The following is a 25781-nucleotide window of genomic DNA, read 5'->3' on the forward strand; positions in this document are numbered from 1 at the left end:
CTGTTGCCCCTTCTCTTCCTGTCCAGCATCAGGGTCTTTTCCAAGAGTTGGCTCTTCATATCAGGTGGCCAAAGTATTGGGGCTTCAGCTCAGTATCTGTCCTTCCACTGAATATACAGGGATGATTTCTGTTTGATCTCCTTGTTGTCCATGGGACTCTCAAGAATCTTCTCCAGTACCACAGTTCAGAAGCATCAATTCTTCAGCACTCAGCCTTCTTTATGATCCAAATCTTACATCCATACATGACTACTGGAAAACTATAGCTTTGACTATATGGACCTTTGTTGGAAAATTGATGGCTCTGCTTTTTAATATGCTGTTTAGGTTTGTCATAGCTAATTACATAAATATATTTTAGATATAAGTATATAAATACATATGTAAGTGTGCTTTTTTTTGTTTTCTTTTTTTTTGGTCTTAATAGGTGCAATGGATGAGCTTCATAGTCTGGATCCAAGAAGGCAAGAATTATTGGAAGCTAGATTTACAGGAGTTGCAAGTGGGAGCACGGGGAGCACGGGCAGTTGCAGTGTTGGCGCTAAAGTGAGTAAAATTGTAATCTTTATTTGACATATTTTCTTTATATTAAAGTATGCATATTTTGTAAAGGATTTATATTTAACAGCAAGTTAGTACTTAATATTATTTTTCTAATGTATAGGAAAAAATCCAGTGTTTTTATACCTGATTTCTAGTATAGCATACTATATTTTGCATACCATTTTGCAAAAAGGCAAAATGGTTGTCTGAGGAGGCCTTACAAATAGCTGAAAAAAAGAAAAGAAAGTGAAAGTGAAAAGGAAAGATATACCCATCTGAATGCAGAGTTCCAAAGAATAACAAGGAGAGATAAGAAAGCCTCCCTCAGTGATCAATGCAAAGAAATAGAGGAAAACAACAGAATGGGAAAGGCTAGAGATCTCTTCAAGAAAGTTAGAGACACCAAGGGAACATTTCATGCAATGATGGGCTCAATGAAGGACAGAAATGGTATGGACCTAACAGAAGCAGAAGATATTAAGAAGAGGTGGCAAGAATACACAGAACTATACAAAAGAGATCTTCATGACCCAGATAATCATGATGGTGTGATCACTCACCTAGAGCCAGACATCCTGGAATGTGAAGTCAAGTGGGCCTTAGAAGCATCACTACAAACAAAGCTAGTGGAGGTGATGGAATTCCGTTTGAGCTATTTCAGATCCTAAAAGATGATGCTGTGAAAGTGTTGTACTCAATATGCCAGCAAATTTGGGAAACTCAGCAGTGGCCACAGGACTGGAAAAGGTCAGTTTTCATTCCAGTCACAAAGAAAGGCAATGCCAAAGAATGCTCAAACTACTGCACAATTGCACTCATTTCACATGCTAGCAAAGAAATGCTCAAAATTCTGCAAGCCAGGCTTCGACAGTATGTGAACTGTGAACTTCGTGATGTCCAAGCTGGATTTAGAAAAGGCAGAGGAACCAGAGATTAAATTGCCAACATCTGTTGGATCATCAAAAAAGCAAGGGAGTTCCAGAAAAATACCTACTTCTGCTTTATTGACTATGTCAAAGCCTTCGTGTGGATCACAACAAACTGTGGAAAATTCTTAAAGAAATGGGAATGTCAGACCGCCTTACCTTCCTCCTGAGAAGTCTGTATGCAGGTTTCTGTATACAGTTAGAACTGGACAGAAGCAACAGTTAGAACTGGACATGGAGCAATGGACTGGTTCCAAATGGGGAAAGGAGTACATCAAGGCTGTATATTTGTCACCCTGCTTGTTTACCTTATGTGCAGAGTACATCATGAGAAATGCCAGGCTGGATGAAGCACAAGCTGGAGTCAAGATTGTTGGGAGAAATATCAATAACCTCAGATATGCAAATAAGATTACATTTATGGCAGAAAGCAAAGAACCAAAGAGACTCTTGATGAAAGTAAGAGGAGAGTGAAAAAGTTGGCTTAAAACTCAACATTCAGAAAACTAAGATCATGGAATCTGGTCCCATCACTTCATGGCAAATACATGGGGAAACAATGGAAACAGTACAGACTTTATTTTTGGGGGCTACACAAAATCACTGCAGATGGTGACAGTAGCTATGAAATTAAAAGACGCTTGCTTTTTGGAAGAAAAGCTATGAGCAACCTAGACGGCATATTAAAAAGCAGAGACATTACTTTGCCAGCAAAGGTCCATCTAGTCAAAGCTATGGTTTTTCCAGCAGTCATGTATGGATGTGAGAGTTGGACTATAAAGAAAGCTTAGTGCTGAAGAATTTATGCTTTTGAAATGTGGTGTTTGAAAAGACTCGAGAGTCCTTTGGACTGCAAGGAAATCAAACCAGTCAATCCTAAAGGAAATCAGTCCTGAGGATTCAATGGAAGGACTGATGCTGAAATTGAAACTCCAATACTTTGGCCACCTAATGGAAAGAACTGACTCATTGGAAAAGACCCTGATGCTGGGAAAGATTGAAGACAGGAGGAGAAGAGGATGACAGAGGATAAGATGTTTGGATGCCATCACTGATTGGATGGACATGAGTTTGAGCAAGCTGAGGGAGTTGGTGGTGGACGGGGGAGCCTGGCGTGTTGCAGTCCGTGGGGTTGCAAAGAGTCAGATACGACTGAGCGACTGAACTGATAACTATATTTTGAGTATTTATGTTGTAATTTAGCATAATAGGTTTCAAGAGTGAAAATGAATTTGGTAGAGGCACTGTCTTCCTCCCATTACATAATTTTCGCCTTTCCTTATCCTTTTTGTTTCTTCTTTGCCCCTGTAACTCATGTTCCTGTTATATATGTTCCTATCTGTACAGTAATCCACTGCAGCTACCTGCTGTATAAAATGAATAGTGTATCTGTTATGGCTTCCAGTGATAGATATCAGGTTATCTCCAACTCCCTGCTACCTCACATTGTGGTGAATTTCTTGTAACTGTTCTGTTTTGTGACTTTGTAAACATTTTTTTAAGATACATTCCTAACAGCAGAATTGATAGAGCATAGGAATGGCACCCCACTCCAGTACTCTTGCCTGGAAAATCGCATGGACAGAGGAGCCTGGAAGGCTGCAGTCCATGGGGTCGCTGAGGGTTGGACACGACTGAGTGACTTCACTTTCACTTTTCACTTTCACACATTGGAGAAGGAAGTGGCAACCCACTCCAGTGTTCTTGCCTGGAGAATCCCAGGGACGGGGAAGCCTGGTGGGCTGCCGTCTGTGGGGTCGCAGAGTTGGACACGACTGAAGCGACTTAGCAGCAGCAGCAGCAGGACATGTATAGATTTAAATTGACTAAATAGTGTGTGCTATTTATAACGGTTGTGTGAAACTAATTTGCATTCAGCAGAGTGCATGAGTATTTCTGTATCTTTGTATCCAAGAAACCCTTGGCATCATCCAGATTCCTCATGCTTGATAGCCCAGAAGGTATATTTTGCTGTGCTGTTGTGCTGTGTGTCTTGCTGGGTTGCTGGGCTGTGCTAAGTCACTTTATCATGTCTGACTCTTTGCTACCCCATGTAACCCACAAGACTTCTCTGTCCACGGAGTTTTCTGGGCAAGGATACTGGAGTAGGTTGCCAGGGGTTTTTCTCCACCCAGGGATCAAACCCATGTCTCTTTCGTCTCCTGTATTGTTTACCATCAGAGCCACTCTTTCTCATATGTCCCTTGTATATTCTACATAGTCCATGTTGATTACTTCAGTTCAGTTGCTCAGTCGTGTCCGATTCTTTGCGACCCCATGAATTGCAGCACGCCAGGCCTCCCTGTCCATCACCATCTCCCGGAATTCACTCAGACTCATGTCCATCGAATCCATAATGCCATCCAGCCATCTCATCCTCGGTTGTCCCCTTCTCCTCCTGCCCCCAGTCCCTCCCAGCATCAGAGTCTTTTCCAATGAGTCAGCTCTTCGCATGAGGTGGCCAAAGTACTGGAGTTTCAGCTTTAGCATCATTCCTTCCAAAGAAATCCCAGAGTTGATCTCCTTCAGAATGGACTGGTTGGATCTCCTTGCAGTCCAAGGGACTCTCAAGAGTCTTCTCCAACACCACAGTTCAAAAGCATCAATTCTTCAGCGCTCGGCCTTCTTCACAGTCCAACTCTCACATCCATACATGACCACTGGAAAAACCATAGCCTTGACTAGACGGACCTTATTCGCAAAGTAATGTCTCTGCTTTAGAATATACTATCTAGGTTGGTCATAACTTTTCTTCCAAGGAGTAAGCGTCTTTTAATTTCATGGCTGCAGTCACCATCTGCAGTGACTTTGGAGCCCAAAAAAACAAAGTCTGACACTGTTTCCACTGTTTCCCCATCTATTTCCCATGAAGTGATGGGACCAGATGCCATGATCTTTGTTTTCTGAATGTTGAGCTTTAAGCCAACTTTTTCGCTCTCTTCCACTTTCATCAAGAGGCTTTTTAGCTCCTCTTCACTTTCTGCCATAAGGGTGGTGTCATCTGCATATCTGAGGTTATTGATATTTCTTCCGACAATGTTGATTCCAGCTTGTGTTTCTTCCAGTGCAGCGTTTCTCATGATGTACTCTGCATAGAAGTTAAATAAGCAGGGTGACAATATACAGCCTTGACGTACTCCTGTTCCTATTTGGAACCAGTCTGTTGTTCCATGTCCAGTTCTAACTGCTGTTTCCTCACCTGCATACAGATTTCTCAAGAGGCAGGTCAGGTGGTCTGGTATTCCCATCTCTTTCAGAATTTTCTACAGTTTATTATTATCCACACAGTCAAAGGCTTTGATAACTTCTCTCATTTTGTCATGTCTGTTAACTTTTTTTATGGTATCCATCTTATCCACCATAAATGTGGTATAGAACTCTTTAATGTTGTTATATTCAAACTCACTAATTTTTTTTGCTTTATGGTATATAGCTTAGTATACCAAATTTTGGTTTTACTAAGAAAAATAGTTGTCACCATTAACCATCTAGGTCAAATAGACCTTTTTGCTATGTTTATATTTTGTTATTTTACTAATTTTCAGCAATAAGAAAAACATATAATAGCAACTTTATTAGAAATTTTAATATGAATTTAAACATACTTAAAAATCTCTTTGTATCAAGTAAATCTTGGTGCACAAGCATCATAAAAGTTGAAGGATATTGTTATGCATCCTTTGAGCTTAAAAATAGCCCAGGTTCTTGTTGTAGAACATTGTATGATGAAGTCCTTCAGCTGAATGAATTAATGGATGAGAATACCGTGTTTCCCGTTTTCCTCCCCTTAGAAATGTATTGTCCTTTTCATTGATTCTTGAATTTGAGAAAATTCATCTATGATATTGTCATTTGAAGACTCAGATTTTATTAATATGTTTATTGTCACCATCATCAGTTTTAGGTGCTGTTATCTCTCTATTTTCTGATTTGTGTAATAAACGTAAATTATCATCTGTCATTTTCTTCTCTGATTGTCTTAAGTAGAAAATGAAAATTTCTTATTAGCTGGAGTTGATAAAAGCTAAAATCAGACTCCAAAGATAGTTTCTTAGTCATTATATGTTTTTGAAAGATGCAGTACTTTGAGGTAAAGAAAATAACTTTATAATTTATTTATAAATTGATTTTTATAACTTATTTCACTATTGCATCATCCTTTGAGGCATTAAATCTGTATTGTTTTTCTATTTCTACTATAGTAAATTATCATGAAGTTGCTCAAGACAGTACGTATTTATTATCTTATAATTCTGTAGCATCCGAAGTCTGAGACAAGTCTCACTGGGCTAAAATCAAGCTGTCTGTGTTGCTGCATGTCTTTCCGGGGGCTTGAAGGAGGATCGATTTGCCATGCCTTTTCCAGCTGTGAGAGGCTGCCTGCATTCCTTGGCTGGTGGTGTCCTTCCTGCATGTTCAGAGCCAGCAGTGTTTCATCTCTCTTACTCTTTGACAATCATATGTAATGGACCATAGCCTAGAAGGGCTCTTCACTTTTAATTGCTAATATGATTAGATTGGGCCCACCCCAATCTGGATAATCTGGTATAATTTCCCCATTTCAAAATGCTCATCCTTACTCACATCTGCAGAGTCCCTTTTGCCATGTACAATAACATTCTGGTGTTTAGGGCATGGACATCACCGGGGAGCCAATATTCTGCCTATCATATCATCATTCTTCCATTTTAGAGGCTTCTCTTTGTTTCAGCATACTTGAATAATTGATGAACAATAAGTAATGACTTCCTTTATGATATAATAACAAAATATGGGAAAAATAAGATCAGTAAGATCCCATAATGTATTTTGGATTTATGAAAGCCGGTAGACATCTGGTAATTAATTGCAGGGTAGAATGTGTTATATTCTATTAAAAATAAGTTCCTATTTTTATTTTGTGGATGATCTCAAAGAATAAAAGTCCTGAAATATTAATTATTACAAACTGACTTGAATAAGAAGCCAGAAAGCTAAAGTTGGGTCCAGTGGACTCTGATGGTATTCTAAAAGTCAAATTCTTCTTCCCCACCCGTGAGGCAAAAATACAGTTCCTTCTGTTTTATAGTTTTATATTTATTCTTTAGCCCGTTGAGGCCTCATCTTTTATATAATATTGATAAAGATCAGGTTTTATTTTTCTCCACGTAGTAAACCAGTTTTCTCCACTTCTTAAATCATCCATATTTTCCCACTGATGTGTGATGCGCCTGTATTATATGTTGATTTGCCGTGTGTATGTTCTGAGCTGTCTGAAATTTGCCTTACGTTCCGGTGGTCTTTCTGTGTTCTTCTGTCAGTATCACATGAAGAATATGGTTGTGTTTTGGTACATCTTGTTTCTGCGGTAAAGCAAGTCTCTCCTTTAATCTTCTTTGGTAAGATTGACTCAATTATTTATGCGTCTTTATTCCCTTGTGTAAAATTTGAGCATGTCTTTAGTTGTTAGCACTTGGGGATTATTCTTCTTTAATAACTCATTTGTATCTTTTTCCTTTAAAGATCAAATGGAATTTTTGTCCTAAATGCAGATTGATTTGGGGAGTATTGAAATGTTTATAAGATTAGGTTGTCCCATCTAAGTACATGAAATGTCTCTCCATTTGTTCAGTTCTCTCTGTAGAGTTCTACAGATTTTTTGGCTGTTTTAATGAATTTTTCGGGCTTATTTCTGGATCCTTGAAAGTTTTTGTGGCTGAAGTATTTTTTCTTTTTCTAGTATATTTTCTAGTTGGCTCTTGGTGACCTAGGAGGTTTTTTATTTTTATAGACTGGTGTTGTATTTAATAGTCTTACTTTGGTCTCTCTTATTGGTTGTACTACTTTGTTGATTATTTACATTTGTCCAAGAGAAATAGTTGTTTTCCCCAGATTACAGTTTTATTTCTTATACTTCATATATGTGTGTGTGTGTGTTGGTCATGAGCTTCAGTACTAGGTCTTGTCCTGTTCAAGAGGAATCATCGAAAGTTTCTCCATTAAACGTAATGTTTGCTGTAGGTTACGTGTATATAACCATGACCACATAGCAAAAGAGCTTTTCCATTCCTGGTTACTTAAGAATTTTTTGTTCATTTGTTTTAAAAATAGTAAGTATAACAAATTTTGAAAAACATTGAACTTTGTATTTCTGGGATAAACCCAACTTGGTTATGATATACCATTTAAAAAATATTTTATTAGATTTAATACATGACTAGCTATTTTAGTTAGGATTTGTACATTTATGGTTGTAACAGAAATAGATGCGCTGACCTGAAGAGTACTATTTTAGTGAGTTTTGACAAATGTATACACTTGTAGTAATCCACATCCTTTTAAGATATAGAACATTTTCATCACCTTGTCTGTTTTATAAAACAGTATCACACTAGCCCCATAAAGAGAACTATTTTTTTGCTATTTTCAATTTTTTCAACATCGTATATGTGGTAGAAAATGTTCATGGGTGGATGAGTAGACGTTTACCTGTAAAACTGTCTTGTCCTGGCGTTTGTTGTGAAGAAAGGTCTTTCACTATCATTTAAATTTCGTTAATATTAGTTTATTAATCTAATTCAGGTAAGCTTTTCAGACTTATTAGTGGGTAGTTATCACACTTTAAAAAATCTCAGTTCTTATTCCTTTCTGTTTATTCTTTCAGATTCTGCTTTTCTGTTCATTCCTGCCAGAGCCCTAATTAAGTAACTGTTTCAAAGAATTCGGTTTTAATCTGTTTCACTTTATTTTCCCCATTGATTTCTGTCATCATAATTTACTTGTTGGATTTGCTCTGTGGCTCTTCCTCCAGCTGTTGAGTTGAATGAGTTAGATTATTTATATGGCAACAATTAATATACAATAAAACGTATGGATTTAAAGTGACTTGTGCTGTAAGTTTTGTGAATGCATAAAATTGTGTAACCTCCACCACCATTAGGATGTAAAATAGTTCTCAAAATATTCCCCCATGCCCTTTTGTACTCTCCCCTTTAGGTTGCCTCTGGTAACCACTGATTTATTTACTGTTTTTATAGTTTTGCCTTTGCAAGCCTGTCATACAAATGGAGTCAGTATTGTAAATATGTAGCCTTAGATTCTGACTTCTTTTATCTTAGGAAAATGCATTCTTTTGAGATTCATCCATTGTTGTAATATTATCAAGTTAATTTTTACTGTTAAATAGTGTTCTATTGTATAAAATATTGATATATTGATACATTTGTTTTTAAAATATTATTAAAATATAGTTGATTTACAGTGTTGTGTTTCAGATGTACAGCAAAGTGAATTCAGTTATACATGCATACATATTTATATTTTCTTTAGATTCAATTCCATTATAGGTTATTACAAGATACTGAGTATAGTTCCCTCTGCTATAGAGTAGGTTCTTGTTCGTTATCTGTTTTTTATACTGTAGTGTGTGAAAATAAACCACAATTTTTTTACATCCATTTCTACTAGATAAAGAACATCTAGGTTATTTTAAGTATTTTAAGGATTACAAATACACTTGCTATAAACATTGGTATATTCACTCCTCTTAAGTTTAGTTATTTTGAGCTCTTTTGTTATAGAATTACATTTTTTGCATTGCTTTTTGAAAATACAGTTTGTGTGACATCAGTCCTGAAATGTGCCCTGTTTTATAAACGTTTCACATCTAATAGCTTCTAATTGTATTAGTTCAGATCTTGGATATCTCCTTGTATTGTCAGCTTGAGTTATGTTTTTTTGAGGGACATAATTTTAAATCTTTAATTGTGATTATTGAGGTATGCATTTCAGCTTGTTTATCAGTTTTGGCTTGATGTATTTTGATGCGATCTTTTTACATGCATATATCTTTTTTGGTTCTTTTCATGACTACATAATTATTTTTTAGAAAATATTTGTTTTTTTAGATCCTCAGCTTTGTTTTGGTTCATATTTGTCTTAGGTATGTTTTTCTGTTCCTTTATTTTTATTTTTAATTGTGTTTCTGGTAGACAGTATGTCTCCTTTTTTGGACGGAAAATGGGCATTTTTCTCAAATGGTGGATTCAGTCTGTTACACCTATTATAATTATTTTTATTTTCTGACTTGGTTCTGCCATCTATTGGTTGATATCTTCTAATTGATATCTTCTTGACTTTCATTCCCTTCCACTCCTTGCTTTCCATTGGACAGATGTAGTTTTTCCTGATATTTTAAAGGTTATATGTTAAAAAATAGTTACATATTCTATTTTTAGTTTTATGATGAAACTCTTTAATCATTTATTTCTGTTCTCTCTCTAACTGGTATTTATGCATTCCTGCATGGTCACCTCTGTCCACCCCCCTCCCCCACCTTTTTGAAACAACTTTTTACTTTGAAAAGTAATACTATATTTATACAAAAATTGACAATATTTTATAAGAATACTTATATACTGTTTATCTAGATTTAAGAAATATAAGCATTTTTGTCAATTTTGTGCTCATGTGTATATACACATCTTGATCATCTCTTTCAAGTATCACTGTGGTCTCTGTGATAAATGTGAACACACCTATGGCTGATTCATGTTGCTATTTGGTAGAAACTTACACTGTAAAGCAGTTTTTCTTCGATTAAAAAAAACCCCAAAACTGTAAACAGACCTTTTCAAGGAACCTTACTTCATTTTAGTGGCGACTGGTACTTAGGAACCAAGCTAGGTATGCTTAATGTTATGTGGCAGTCTCTTAGAAGAGTGTCAGCTAATGTAGGAAGAATATAGACTCAGAAAGTCAACACAGTGTTTCCCAGTACTGATTAAGTTAAGGATCATCAATGGATGCTAAAACCATTTAGCAAAATGTTTTAGAGAACAGTGTTTTACAAGGTTTCAAAGTTTCACCCTGTTGTTGTTCAATTGCCAAGTCGTGTCACAACTCTGTGACCTCATGAACTGCAGCATGCCAGGCTTCCCTGTCCTTCGCTATTTCCCAGAGTTTGCTCAAACTCACGTTCATTGAATTACTGATGCCATCCAGTCCAACCATCTTACTGTCTGTCGCCCCTTTCTCTTGCCCTCAGTCTTTCACAGACTGAGGGACTTTGCCAGTGAATCATCTGTTCGCATCAGGTGGTCAGAGTATTGGAGCTTCAGCATCAGTCCTTCCAGTGAATATGCAGGATTGATTTCCTTTAGGATTGACTAGTTTGATCTTGCAGTCCAAAGGACTCTCGAGTCTTCTCTAGCACCAGCTCAAAAACATCAATTCTTTAGCACTCAGCCTTCTTTATGGTCCAACTCTCACATTGTTACATGACGACTGGAGAAACCATAGCTTTGGCTATACGGACCTTTGCTTCTGCCTTTTAATACGCTGTCTAGGTTTGTCATTGCTTCTCTTTCCAGGAGCAAGCATCTTTTAATTTCATGATTACAGTCACCATGTGTGGTGATTTTAGAACCCAAGAGAATAAAATCTGTCACTGTTTCCATTTTCTCCCATCTATTTGCCATGAAGTGATGGGACCTGATGCCATTATCTTCATTTTTTGAATGTTGAATTTTAAGCCAGCCTTTTCACTCTCCTGTTTCACCTTCATCAAGGGGCTCTTCACTTCCTCTTCACTTTCTGCCATTAGAGTGGTATCATCTGCATATCTGAGGTTGTTATTATTTCTTTGGGCAATCTTGATTCCAGCTTGATTCATCCAGCCCGGCATTTCACATGACATACTCTACATAGAAGTGAAATAAGCCAGATGACAATATGCAACCTTGACATGCTCCTTTCCTCAATTTTGAACCAGCCCTTTGTTCCATGTCCAGTACTAACTGTTGCTTCTTGTCCTGCATACAGGTTTCTCAGGAGGCAAGTAAGATGGTCAACTACTGCCAACTGTTGAAGAATTTTCCAGTTTGTTGTGATCCACACAGTCAAATGCTTTAGTGTAGTCAGTGAAGCAGAAGTAGATGTTTTTCTGAAACTCCCTTGTTTTTTCTATGATCCATCAGATGTTGGCAGTTTGATCTCTGGTTCCTCTGCCTTTTCTAAACCCAGCTTGTACATCTGAAAGTTCTTGATTGACGTACTGCTGAAGCCTAGCTTGAAGGATTTTGAGCACAATTTTGCTAGCATGTTGAATGAATGCAGTTGTATGGTAATTTGAGCATTCTTTGGTATTGTCTTTCTTTGGGATTGGAATGAAAACTGACCTTTCCCAGTCCTGTGGTCACTGCTGAGTTTTCCAAATTTGCTAGTGTATTGAGCACAGCACGTTCACAGCTGTACACAGGATTTGAAATAGCTCAACTGGAGTTCCATTACCGCCACTAGCTTTGTTCATAATAATGCTTCATAAGGCCCACTTGACTTTACACTGTCGGATGTCTGGCTGTAGGTAAGTGACCACACCCTTGTGGTTATCTGGGTCATTAAGACCTTTTTTGTATAGTTCTGTGTATTCTTGCCAACTGTTCTTAATCTCTTCTGCTTCTGTTAGGTCCTTGCTGGTTCTGTCCTTTATTGTGCTCATCTTTGCATGAAATGTTCCTTTGGTTTTTCTTTTTCTTGAAGAAATCTCTAGTCTTTCCCATTCTGCTGTTTTTCTCTCTTTCTTTGAATTGTTTACTTAAGGTGGCATTCTCACCTCTCCTTGCTATTCTTGGGAACTCAGCATTCAGTTGGGTATATCTTTCCCTTTCTCCTTTGCCTATTTTTTTTTCTTTTTTTCTCAGCTATTTGTAAGGCCTCCTCGGACAACCACTTTGCCTTCTTGCATTTCATTTTCTTGATGGTTTTGGTCACCACCTCCTGTGCAGTGTTACAAACCTCTGTCCATAGTTCTTCAGGTATTCTGTCTGCCGGATCTAATCCCTTGAATCTATTCGTCATCTCCACTGTAATCATACAGGATTTGATTTAGGTCATACCTGAGTAGCCTAGTGGTTTGTCTTACTTTTTTCAATGTGAGCCTGAATTTTGTAATAAGGAGCTGATGATCCAAGCCACAGTCTGCTCCAAGTTGCTGACTGTATAGAGCGTCTCCACCTTTGGCTGCAAAGAATATAATCAATCTGATTTCAGTATTTTCCATCTGGTGATGTCCATGTGTAGAGTTGTCTCTTGTGTTGTTGGAACAGGGTGTTTGCTATGACCAGTGTGTTTTCTTGGCAAAACTCTATTAGCCTTTGTCCTGCTTCATTTTGTACTCCAAGGCCAAACTTGCCCAGTACTCCAGGTATCTCTTGACTTCCTACTTTTGCATTCCAGTCCCTTATCATGAAAAGAACATCTTTTTTGGGCTTTGGTTCTAGAAGGTCTTGTAGGTCTTCATAGAATCGTTTAACTTAAGCTTCTTTGGCATTAGTGTTTGGGGCATAGACTTGGATTACTGTGATGTTGAGTGGTTTGCCTTGGAAATGAACTGAGATCATTCTGTCGTTTTTGAGATTGCACTAGGTACTGCATTTTGGACTCTTCTGTTGGCTATGAGGCTACTTCATTTCTTCTAAGGGATTCTTGCCCACAGTAGTAGATATAATGGTCATCTAAATAAAATTTACCCATTTCCATCCTTTTTTCGTTCACTGATTGCTAAAATATCGATGCTCACTCTTGCCATCTCCTGTTTGACCGCTTCCAGTTTACCTTGATTCATGGACCTAACATTCCAGGTACCTATGCAATATTGTTCATTATAGCATCAGACTTTACTTTTACCCCCAATCACATCCACAGCTGGGCGTCTTTTCTGCTTTGGCCCAGCCTCTTCATTCTTTCTGGAGCTATTTCTCTAGTCTTTCCCAGTAGCATATTGGACACCTACCATCCTCGGGGGCTCATCTTTCTGTGTAATATCTTTCTGCCTTTTTATATTGTTCATGGCGTTCTCAGTGCAAGAATACTGAAGTGGTTTTCCATTCCCTTCTCCACCCTATAGATTAGTTATTAATTTTAGAAGAGCAAATGTGCCTTTAAAGTAGAGAGATGTGTTGATTACCACACAGTAAATAAGGTTAAGCTTTGTACTGGTCATGTCACAGAGAGCTTGACATGCACATCTCGAGGGTGATGTAATAGGAATAACACTGATCACCTCTAGTTTCCATTGCAGAAATGTTTGATTTGAATTTAATCATGAGGAAATACCCCTGGGGCATCCTGGTGGCCAGTGCCATGAAGAGCAAACAGAAGTAGAAGGACCATTCTAAGTCAGATGAGACAAAAGACGCTTATTAGCCAAGTGTAGTGTGTGACTCTAGATCCTGATTTCTTCCTGGACGGGGAGAAAAACAATTTTAAAGGACATTTTTGAGACAACAGGGAAAATTTAAGTGTGGCGTGTATGTTGGATGCTGCTGCTGCACTAATGTTGGTTTTGTTGTTCTTTGGGGGATAAGCTTATATTTTAAAAAGTGCTTACTTAAATTTAATAGCACAGGTAAAGATTAGAGAGGGCTTTGCTGGTGGCTCAGTGGTGAAGAACCCGCCTGCTGTTGCAGGAGATGTGGGTTCGATGCCTGGGTAGGGAAGATCCCCTGGAGGAGAAAATGGCAACCCACTCCAGTATTCTTACCTGCGCTGTCCCATGGACAGAGGAGCCTGGCAGGCTACAGTCCATGGGGTATCGGAAGAGTCGGACACGGTTTAGCAAATAGACAATAACAAACAACAAACCCTTACAGGATATCAGATAGTGGTGAGCAGTGACTCTCACAGTGTTTTTATATTTGAATTGATAGTGATAACGTGCCTGTGAAATGCATTGTTAATAGTAGTCAGATTTTAATAAGAGTAACACCAGGAGTTTGTAATGTGGAAATAAAACCATTTGAAGAATCAAATTTCTGATAATGATCCTGCTCTGAGAGAAGAGGAATGAGGGAGAAAGATAAGAAAATCATCTAGGAATATAGAATGGTTCATTAAGATTTGATTTTTAGGGTTATATGTTTGCTGAAAGTAAGAAAGCAATAAGCAGAAGTGCAGGCCATACATAGAACTTTTACTATGATGGGGTATAGGAGGAGGAACAAAAATAAACTGAGTCTAATAAATACAAGGAAGAAAGAGGAGATATTTTCACCTGTTTTTATATAATGTAGTAGAAATGAAGCCAAGTGTACATTATGATAAAAAATGAGAATTCATCTTTAGGCAGTTGACAGGAAACATACCCCCAAAATGACAAAGATGGAATTAACCAGAAAATATTTCAGATAATCATAAAGTAAAAGACAGTAGAATCAAATACAAATTTGAGATTAGTATCTCCTCAACTTCACTCTTCTGAAGACTTACCATCACAGTTAAAATGAAATGCTCGCAGTAGATCTTCTGATCTAGCTCTAGACTAACTACCCTATTTGACTAACTGTCCTGCTACTGCACTCAAACTGGTTTATTTGCCAATTGCCTCAAATGTACTTATCTAACTTCAAGTTTCTGTTCAGATGTCACCTCTTTACATAGACATTCTATGATGCTCTGTGTATGATATTCCTATACCACTCTCCCTTCCTCCACTTAATTTTTAAGAAGTACTGGTTTCTTCAGTTCACTTCAGTCACTCAGTCGTGTCTGACTTTCTGTGACCCCATGATTTGCAGCACACCAGGCCTCCCTGTCCATCACCAACTCCTGGAGTTCACCCAAACTCATGTCCATCGAGTTGGTGATGCCATCCAGCCATCTCATCCTCTCTCGTCCCCTTCTCCTCCTGCCCCCAATCCCTCCCAGGATCAGAGTCTTTTCCAGTGAGTCAACTCTTCGCATGAGGTGGCCAAAGTATTGGAATTTCAGCTTTAGCATCATCCTTCCAATGAACACCCAGGACTAATCTCCTTTAGAATGGACTGGTTGGATCTCCTTGCAGTCCAAGGGACTCTCAAGAGTCTTCTCCAACACCACAGTTCAAAAGCATCAATTCTTCGGTGCTCAGCCTTCCTCACAGTCCAACTCTCACATCCATACATGACCACTGGAAAAACCATAGCCTTGACTAGACAGACCTTTGTTGGCAAAGTCTTTTGAATATGCTATCTAGGTTGGTCATAATGTTCCTTCCAAGGAGTAAGCGTCTTTTAATTTCATAGCTGCGATCACTATCTGCATCAATTTTGGAGCCCCCCAAAAATAAAGTCTGACACTGTTTCCACTGTTTGCCCATCTATTTCCCATGAAGTGATGGGACCAGATGCCGTGATCTTTGTTTTCTGAATGTTGAGCTTTAAGCCAACTTTTTCACTCTCCTCTTTCACTTTCATCAAGAGGCTTTTTAGTTCTTCTCAACTAGTTACTGGTTTCTTACATGTTACTAAATACTTACATGTTTGTTTATTGTCTGTTTCCCTTCTTGTAGTATAAACTTCATGAGCACTGGAATCTAAGTCTTTTTCTATTATATCCCTGGCATCTACGACAATAGTAAGGCCCTCAATAGTTATCTCTGAATGTGTGAAAGTGTTAGTTGCTTAGTTGTGTCCAATTCTTCGTGATGCCATGGGCTGTAGCGTATCAGGCTCCTCTGTCCATGGGATTCTCCAGGCAAGAGTAGTGGAGTGGGTAGCCATTCCCTTCTTCAGGGATCGTCCTGACCCAGGTCACTGCATTTCAGGCAGATTCTTTACAGTCTGAACCAACAGGGAATCCCTTTGAATGTATGAATGAGTATCAGATGAAACAGTCTTGAAAAGCCTTAATGGAACAGAGGTAGACACTGTTTAAGGATTGTGCTGTGCTGTGCTTAGTCGTTTAGTCGTGTCCAACTCTTTGTGACCCCATGGACTGTGGCCTGCCAGGCTCCTCTGTCCATGGGGGTTCTCCAGGCAAAAATATTGGAGTGGGTTGCCATGCCCTCCTCCAGAGGATCTTGCTAACCCAGGGATTAAACCCAGGTCTCTGATTTCCCATTGCAGGTGGATTCTTTACTGTCTGAGCCACCAGGAAGAAAGATATGACAGTGAAGAACTTTTATATATCAAACAGTTCCAAAAGTACATGCTGAATTTATTAAAGTAGAGATATATTAAGGGGTTTTAATATAGTTCTTTTGGATTTTGTTCAAAAATATATAAAAGAGCAAGGCCATAGGATTTGTACAGTATGATCATACACACAATAATCAGTACTCTTCATTCAAAGATTCTGTTATTACAAATTCACATATTTGCTAAAATTTATTTGTAACTTCAAAACTTCCATTGCTTTTGCTGGTCATTCAAGGGCCTGCACATATGCAGAGTGGTGAAAAATTTGAGTCACTGGAGGCTAAACAAAGTGACAGTCTGCCTATATTTTAAGCTCTTATACTATGAACAAGTTATTCTTTTCTCAGTTTACCTGATGCCATATTTCTCCACATTTTTGTGCTTTTTATTGGTAGTTTTCCTGTTTAAAATAGCCCCTCAGGGTTGTAGTAAAGTGTAGTGTTCTAAGCACAAGAAGACTGTGATGTGCCTTAGGGAGAGAATATGCTTGTTAGATTAGCTTCATTCAGGCATGAGTTACAGTGTTCTTTGCCATGCGGTCAATGTGACAGTATATATTAAATAAAGTGTCTTTAACCAGAAGCACACTTTTATATGAAACAAGGTTATGTATTGCTCGGTTGGTGAAATTGTGATGAGAACCTTGCAGGAGCCTAATCCTGTAGTTCTCGTAGGATTGAGAATTTATCATTTGTTAATTCACTGTTCATAGCTGATAACAAACACTAGAAGAGAGAGAACTTACATTCTATCATATGCTGCTGCTTTTCTCTTAATCCCAAGATTGTGTCACCTGTTTATTTTACTTGCCCCACATCCCTGTGGCATGAGTTTGTGGCTCTGTTGCAGGATTATAGGTAGAAAGTAAAGGTACAGGTTATAAATTATACTAATGTAAAGTTATAGTGTATCTATCATTGTGGGATAAAGAGCCAGTGTAAAGATGTATTTTCTTATATTACGTAGTAAGGAGTTACACACAATTTAAAGAATAAGAAAGTTTATTATTTAAAGTATCTTTGAAGATATTTTGAAAATAAAAATATATCAGGAAGCAGGAGAAGCTGTGATGCCAGTGAGCTAAATTCTCCTTTCACAGCAAGGTCCGTAAAGAATTACTGAAATGTGGCATTATACTGTATAGTGGAATACTCCACACCTGTTTGAAAGAAAGGAAGTAGCAAAGAAAAATGGGAATGAAGCTATCTACATGTTGATTTGGAGTTTTTCCAATGTGTATTAACAGAAAAGAAAGCAATGCAGGAAAATTACCTTTTGAATAAGAAGGGAGAAATCAATGAACGTATATTTAATTTGTTAGTGGAGACATAAAGTCTTATAAAGATGATAAATGAATTGAAGTAGCTTGCATTGCCTGTTGAAAATTTGAATTGAAAACAATTTTTAAAAAAGTGGTTACCTAAGTGTCAGTTCAGTTCAGTTTAGTCGCTCAGTTGTGTCCAACTCTGCGACCCCGTGGACTGCAGCACGCCAAGCCTCCCAGCCCATCGTCAGCGACAGGAGTTTACTCAAACTCATGTCCCTCGCATCAGTGATGCCATCCAACCATCGCATCCTCTGTCGTCCCCTTCTCCTCCTGCCTTCAATCCCTCCCAGCCTCAGGGTCTTTTCAAATGAGTCAGCTCTTCCCATCAGGTGGCCAAAGTATTGAGTTTCAGCTTCAGCATCAGTCCTTCCAGTGAATATTCAGGGTTGATTTCCTTTAGGATGGACTGGTTGGATCTCCTTGCAGTCCAAGGGACTCTCAAGGGTCTTCAGTACCACAGTTCAGAAGCATTAATTCTTCAATGCTCAGCTTTCTTTATAGTCCAACTCTCACATCCATACCTGACTGCTGGAGAAACCATAGCCTTGACTAGACAGACCTTTGTTGGCAAAGTAATATCTCTGCTTTTTAATATGCTGTCTAGGTTGGTCATAGCTTTTCTTCCAAGGAATAAGCATCTTTTAATTTCATGGCTGCAGTCACCATCTACAGTCATTTTGGAGCGCCCCAAAATAAAGTCTGTCGCTGTTTTCATTGTTTCCCCATCTATTTGCCATGAAGTGATGGGACCGGCTGCCATGATCTTCGTTTTCTGAATGTTGAGCTTTAAGCCAACTTTTTCACTCTCCTCTTCACTTTTCATCGAGAGGCTCTTCAGTTCTTCTTCGCTTTCTGCTGTAAGGGTGGTGTCATCTGCATATTTGAGGTTATTGATATTTCTCCTGTCAATCTTAATTCTGGCTTGTGCTTCCTCCAGCCCAGCATTTCTCATGATGTACTCTACATATAAGGTAGATAAGCGGGGTGACAATATACAGCATTGATGTACTCCTTTCCCCATTTGGAACCAGTCTGTTGTGCCATGTCCAGTTCTAACTGTTGCTTTCTGACCTGCATACAGATTTCTCAGGAGGCAGGTCAGGTGGTCAGGTATTCCCATCTCTTGAAGAATTTTCCACAGTTTATTGTGATCCACACAGTCAAAGGCTTTGGCATAGTCAGTAAAGCAGAAATAGATGTTTTTCTGGAACTCTCTTGCTTTTTCCATGATCCAGCGGATACTGGCAATTTGATCTCTGGTTCCTCTGCCTTTTCTAAATCCAGCTTGAGCATTTGAAAGTTCATGGTTTAGTACTGTTGAAGCCTGGCTTGGAGAATTTTGAGCATTACTTTACTAGTGTGTGAGATGAGTGCAATTGTGTGGTAGTCTGAACATTCTTTGGCATTGCCTTTCTTTGGGATTAGAATGAAAACTGACCTTTTCCAGTCCTGTGGCCACTGCTGAGTTTCCCAAATTTGCTGGCATATTGAGTGCAGCACTTAACAGCATCCTCTTCTAGGATTTGGAGTAGCTCAACTGGAATTCCATCACCTCCACTAGCTTTGTTTGTAGTGATGCTTCCTAAGGCCCATTTAACTTCGCATTCCAGGTTGTCTGGCTCTAGGTGAATGATCTCACTATCGTGATTATCTGGGTTATGAAGCTCTTTTTTATATAGTTCTGTGTATTCTTGCCACCTCTTCTTAATATCTTTTGCTTCCGTTAGGTCCATACCATTTCTGCCCTTTATTGAGCCCATCTTTGCATGAAAATGTTCCCTTGGTATCTCTAACTTTCCTGAAGAGATCTCTAGTCTTTCCCATTTTATTGTTTTCCTCTATTTCTTTGCATTGATCACTTAGGAAAGCTTCCTAATCTTTCCTTGCTGTTCTTTGGAACTCTGCATTCAAATGTGTGTATTTTTCCCGTCAGCATAGTTGGACTGATCAGGGAGGGGAAAATTTACATTTCTATAATGAAATTCTTTCTGTGTGCTTGTATTACTTGTATGTTTTAAAAACTATCGTGAATATTTGCAAAATTTTTTTTCTGCTTTGAAGACTTCAAAAGTCTGTGAGTTTGTGCTTTCATGTGTGCTTACTGTATATCTGAATGTATAAATGAATCATTTATAGATTTTGTTATGCTCTCACCCCCACAGTCTTTTCCTTAACAACCTGAAACTTTTTGTACTGCAATATAATTCATAAACTGTAAAATTGACTCTATGAAAGTGTGTTTTTCAGTGGTATCTAGTATATCACAAGGTTGTTCAGCCATCACCACTGTCTTAATTCCAGAATATTTTTATCACCCTCAAAGGAAACCCTATAAACATTTACAGCCATTCCTCATTTTCCTGCTTTCTTCCCCTGCTCTTTGTCCCCTGGCAACCACTAGTCTAGTTTCTGTCTCTGTGGATTTACCCCTTCTGAATGTTTCATATAAATGAAATCAATCATACAGAACATTGCATTTTAGGTCTGTGGCAGGTTTTCTCACCTGGTTGAGTATTTTCAAGGTTCATGAATATTGTAGTATGTGTTACTACTCATTTCTTTTTATTATTGGATGTTTCATTGTATTGATGTGTTTCACATTTTGTATATCCATTCACAGTTGTTGGACATTCAGGTTGTTTATATATTTTTTTACAGGAGTAATGCTGCTGTGAATATTCTGATACAAGTTTTCGTGTAGGCAAGTTTTTCAGTTCTCTTAGGTTTATACCAAGGAATGTAGTTACAGCATTGTGACGGTGGCACAGGAAAGAAAATAGACGAGTGGGACAGAGTAGGGTCCAGTAGCAGAGCCATTCATGCATGCTGACTTAAGACTTGACAAAGGTGGCACTGCCGTGCAGTGGGGAGTGTGGCCTTTTATAACAGATCATGCTGGATCAATGGAATATCCACATGGGGAAGAAAATGACTCAGATCATCACCCCGTGCCATCATAGAAAAATCAATTCCAAGTGACTTGTAGATCTGAATATGAAAAATAAAACCAGTAAAGCTTTAACAAGAATAATGACAGATTCATAATTGGGTCACAAAAGGCTGTAGTCATAAAGGAAATTATTTGATAAATGCAGCTATGTTCAAATGATACCAGTATATGAGTGAAAGGGAAAATCATAGAGGATTCATACCCAGAGTATGTAAAGAATTCCTGCAGCTCAAGAAGAAAAAAGACACACAAGGGCCAGAGCTTTAGAAGCCTGTAAGGAAGATTAGATGATGCATGCCCCATTCTTTTAACCCTACATTCATTCTTCATAGAGGCAGTACTTCTCACCTGTAGCTTTTTATTACACTAGATATATTTTACTTTTTATGTTTATATTTCTAAATAAGATTATTACAGCTCTTTGTGGTTTTTTTTCAGTTTTCTTTTTTTGGTATTTATTGACTTCCTTTTATAAAAGATGAGGTGTAACACTTAACATTATCCAACCCTCAAGCTTCTACAACCCTTTCCTAATTTAGATATTTTCATTGTTTATATTATGACTAAATTTTATTCACTGCTTTGAGATTCCATGATTATGTTTCTATTAATACTTTTGTACAACTTTTTGTTTTTCCTACAGTTGACTGACTTCTTTAGTTTATTACTGTTCATGTAAGCATCCATATAATCTCTAGCAGATGTTATGAATCTTTTTTCAAATATGTTTCTTTACCTGTTTTCATCTTATTTTTCTGTTGGCATAGCCTTTGACCCATAGCTCAGTAGGTAAAGAATCTGCCCTCAATGCAGCAGACCCAGGTTCAATCCCTGGGTTAGGAACATCCCCTGAAGAAGGAAATGGCAGCCGACTCCAGTATCCTGGCCTGGAAAATCTCATGGACACAGGAGCCTGGTGGGCTGCAGTCCATGGGGTTGCAAAGAATCAGGCACGACTGAGCAGCTAACACTTCCTTACTTACAGCCTCTGAAATCTAGGCTAGTTAGTTACTCTCTGTGTTTCCGGGTGCCTGTCATCCTGGAATCCCTCTTATTTTTCATCATGGGAATTCATTCTCTGTCTGTCCATTGTTTGAGCTCCTGTTTCTTAAATGCCCCATTTTCCTCATTCTTGGTTTATTCTTTTGTTTGTTGATGCAGATTTTCTACTCAGTTCTTAAGAAAAGGTAAATGGGTAGTCAGATATGTGAGACCTTGCGTGCTGTCCTCTTCCCACATAGCTGTTAGTTTGGGTGTAGGATTCTAGGTTGGAAATCATTTTAACAGAGTTTTGAAGGCATTGTTCCATTGCCTTCTAGCTTCCAATGGTAACTCCTGAGCACTCCAGTGCTGTTCTTATTCCTGATCTATGTAGATGTTCCTGTTATTCTTCTCTAGAAGCTTCACATCCTTGGCATTTAATTTATTATAATGTGTGTTGGTATAGATTTTCCTTGAACCAGTGTGCTTGATTCAGAAGTCTGTCCTTCCAATCCAGAAACTAATGTTTACCAGTTCTTTAAAAGTTTTTTCAGTTATTTATTTGATAATTTTACCTCATTAGTTTTCTTTTTGCTGGAACTCTTATTTGGAACAGTACCTCTTGGACAGATTCTCTAGTTTTCTCTTTCTTTGATTTTTTTCTCTTCCTGGGAAGAGTTCTTCAGCTTTATATTTGAATTAATCCAGTTTATTTTCTGTGTGTTTCTGCTATCAAATTTTTAATTTCCAGGAGTGATGTTCTGTTGTTTTTTTTGGCGGGGGGAAGGTGGGAGTTGGGGGTAGGTGGGTGTTCACTATCTACTTTTTTAAATTTAAAATTTATTTATTTATTTATTTGATTTTGAGCACACTGTGCAGCATGCGGGATCTTAGACTCCAACCAGGGGTGAAACTTGCTCCCCATGCAGTGGAAGTGTGGCGTATTAACTGCTGGACAGCCAGGGAGGGTCCTTTCGGGTTGTTCTGAAAATGTTTCATTTTCGTAGTTTGCTATTACTAGGGTATTCAGTTCAGTTCAGCTCAGTTCAGTCGCTCAGTCGTGTCCGACTCTTTGCGACCCCATGAATCGCAGCACACCAGGCCTCCCTGTCCATCACCAACTCCCGGAGTTCACCCAAACTCGTGTCCAACGAGTTGGTGATGCCATCCAGCCATCTCATCCTCTATCGTCCCCTTCTTCTCCTGCCCCCAATCCCTCCCAGCATCAGAGTCTTTTCCAGTGAGTCAACTCTTCGCATGAGGTGGCCAAAGTATTGGAGTTTCAGCCTCAGCATCAGTCCTTCCAATGAACAACCAGAACTGATCTCCTTCAGAATGGACTGGTTGGATCTCCTTGCAGTCCAAGGGACTCTCAAGAGTCTTCTCCAACACCACAGTTCAAAAGCATCAATTCTTCAGCACTCAGCTTTCTTCACAGTCCAACTCTCACATCCATACATGACCACAGGAAAAACCATAGCCTTGACTAGATGGACCTTTGTTGACAAAGTAATGTTTCTGCTTTTGAATATGCTATCTAGGTTGGTCATAACTTTCCTTCCAAGGAGTAAGTGTCTTTTAATTTCATGGCTGCAGTCACCATCTGCAGTGATTTTGGAGCCCCCCAAAATAAAGTCTGACACTGTTTCCACTGTTTGCCCATATATTTCCCATGAAGTGATGGGACTGGATGCCATGATCTTCGTTTTCTGTATGTTGAGCTTTAAGCCAACTTTTTCACTCTTCTCTTTCACTTTCATCAAGAGGCTTTTTAGTTCCTCTTCACTTTCTGCCATAAGGGTGGTATCATCTGCATATCTGAGGTTATTGATATTTCTTCCTGCAATCTTGATTCCAGCTTGTGTTTCTTCCAGTCCAGTGTTTCTCATGATGTACTCTGCATAGAAGTTAAATAAGCAGGGTGACAATATACAGCCTTGACGTACTCCTTTTCCTATTTGGAACCAGTCTGTTGTTCTATGTCCACTTCTCACTGTTGCTTCCTGACCTGCATATAGGTTTCTCAAAAGGCAGGTTAGGTGGTCTGGTATTCCCATCTCTTTCAGAATTTTCCAGTTTATTGTGATCCACACAGTCAAAGGCTTTGGCGTAGTCAGTAAAGCAGAAGTAGATGTTTTCCTGGAACGCTGTTGCTTTTTCCATGATCCAGCAGATGTTGGCAATGATCTCTGGTTCCTCTGCCGTTTCTAAAACCAGCTTGAACATCTGGAGGTTCCTGGTTCACATAGTGCTGAAGCTTGGCTTGGAGAATTTTGAGCATTACTTTACTAGCGTGTGAGATGAGTGATAGTTTTATTTTTGTGTGAAGTTTTTTTTTTTTTCCTGCTTCCTGGGTTATGTTTTTCCTGTGGGTTTAAAAAAATTTGTTTTGTTTATGTTTTTCTGATATCTGGTAATGCGGGGCCTTCTTCATATCTGTACGTTAGGCACTGGAACACTTACTAGAAGTGTTGAGTAGGCAGGCTTTACTTCAGTAGGATGACTTGACTGGGTCATTCTTCTGAGAGATTTTTGATTCTTGATGTCTGTAAATCTTGTCTCTTAAATGATGATTTGATTTCCCAGAGAGAAATTCTGTAATCTTCAACCTGAAGAGTTTAATTTTGGCTGCCACCTTTTTAGGTTAGCACAGAAAGGTGCTGAGTGTCTTCATTTAGTATATAGCTATGCACTTAAGGCCTTCTGTTTCCTCATCTGTGCCTTATGTCTCAGTCGAGAGTTCTCCTGGCTTACATTTCCAGAGATGAAGTCTGACCTCTAATACCTATTGTGACAAGCTAGCTGTCAGTCGTATCCTTTTTCGTTCTCATGAATGTAATGTGTTTTCTTTCCGTGGCTGCTTTCAGGATTTTTTTTTTAATTGTAAGTTTTTTATTGAGTTATAAGTAATGTTTAAGATTACATTTAGATTAGATCGCATGTATACAATATAATGATTCCGTATTTGTGTATGTTGCAAAGTGATCACCACAGTCTAGTTAACATCACCGTTCAGTTCAGTTCAGTTCGGTCGCTCAGTCGTGTCCGACTGTTTGCAACCCCATGAATCGCAGCACGCCAGGCCTCCCTGTCCATCACCACCCCCGTAGTTCACTCAGACTCGCTTTCATCAAGTCAGTGATGCCGTCCAGCTATCTCATCCTCTGTCGTCCCCTTCTCCTCCTGCCTCCAATCCCTCCCAGCATCAAAGTCTTTTCCAGTGAGTCAACTCTTCGCATGAGGTGGCCAAAGTACTGGAGTTTCAGCTTTAGCATCATTCCTTCCAAAGAAATCCCAAAGAAATCTGATCTCCTTCAGAATGGACTGGTTGGGTCTCCTTGCAGTCCAAGGGACTCTCAAGAGTCTTCTCCAACACCACAGTTCAAAAGCATCAGTTCTTCGGTGCTCAGCCTTCTTCACAGTCTGGTCACAATTGTTTTCCTTGTGATGAGGATTTTTAAGATTTACTTTCTCAGCAACTTTCAAATATGCAAATATAATATTATTAACTATTGTTGCCATGCTGAACATTATATCCCCAAGACTTATTTATTTTATAACTGGAAGTTTGTACTTTTTGACCCCATTTATCCATTTCTCCCCCATCCCCCACTTGTCTCTGGTAACCAGCAATCTCTTCTCTATATCTTTGAACTTGGGTTTTAAATTTTTTATTGTTTTTTTAAGATTCCACACATAAATGAGATCAGAAGGTATTTGTCTTTCTCTGACATATTTCCCTTAGCATAGTGTCTTCAGGTTCTATGTTGCCACAAATGGAAAGATTTCTCTTTTTCTTAATGGCTGAATAGTGTCTTACGTACATATATACACACACATACACCCCACATTTTCCTTAACCATTCATCAGTTGATAGACACTTGGGTTGCTTCCATGTCTTGTCTATTGTAAATAATGCTACAGTGAACATTGAGGTGCAGATATAATTTTGAGTTACTATTTTTATTTTCTTCAGATAAACATGCAGAAATGGAATTCCTGAAACATATGGTAGTTCTTGGCAAGGATATGGAGTCTTTCCAGGTGGATCAGTGGTAAAAAAAAAAAAAAATCTGCATGCTAATACAGGAGATGTGGGTTCTATCCCTGGGTCAGGAAG

At 38.6% G+C, this 25781-nt stretch overlaps 1 protein-coding gene across 2 annotated transcripts in view; it reads left to right on the plus strand.

Moving 5' to 3' along the window:
- Positions 1–25781, plus strand: part of TLK1 (tousled like kinase 1) — a 175303-nt gene that overhangs the window by 61562 nt on the left and 87960 nt on the right. For both annotated transcript variants that reach the window (XM_069577245.1, XM_069577247.1), the window contains exon 2: positions 428–546. In XM_069577245.1, coding sequence (XP_069433346.1) covers positions 428–546 — 119 coding nt within the window. The remainder of the gene's footprint in view (positions 1–427; positions 547–25781) is intronic.

The sequence above is a fragment of the Ovis canadensis genome, chromosome 2 (genome assembly GCF_042477335.2).
Source record: "Ovis canadensis isolate MfBH-ARS-UI-01 breed Bighorn chromosome 2, ARS-UI_OviCan_v2, whole genome shotgun sequence".
Lineage (NCBI taxonomy): Eukaryota > Metazoa > Chordata > Mammalia > Artiodactyla > Bovidae > Ovis > Ovis canadensis.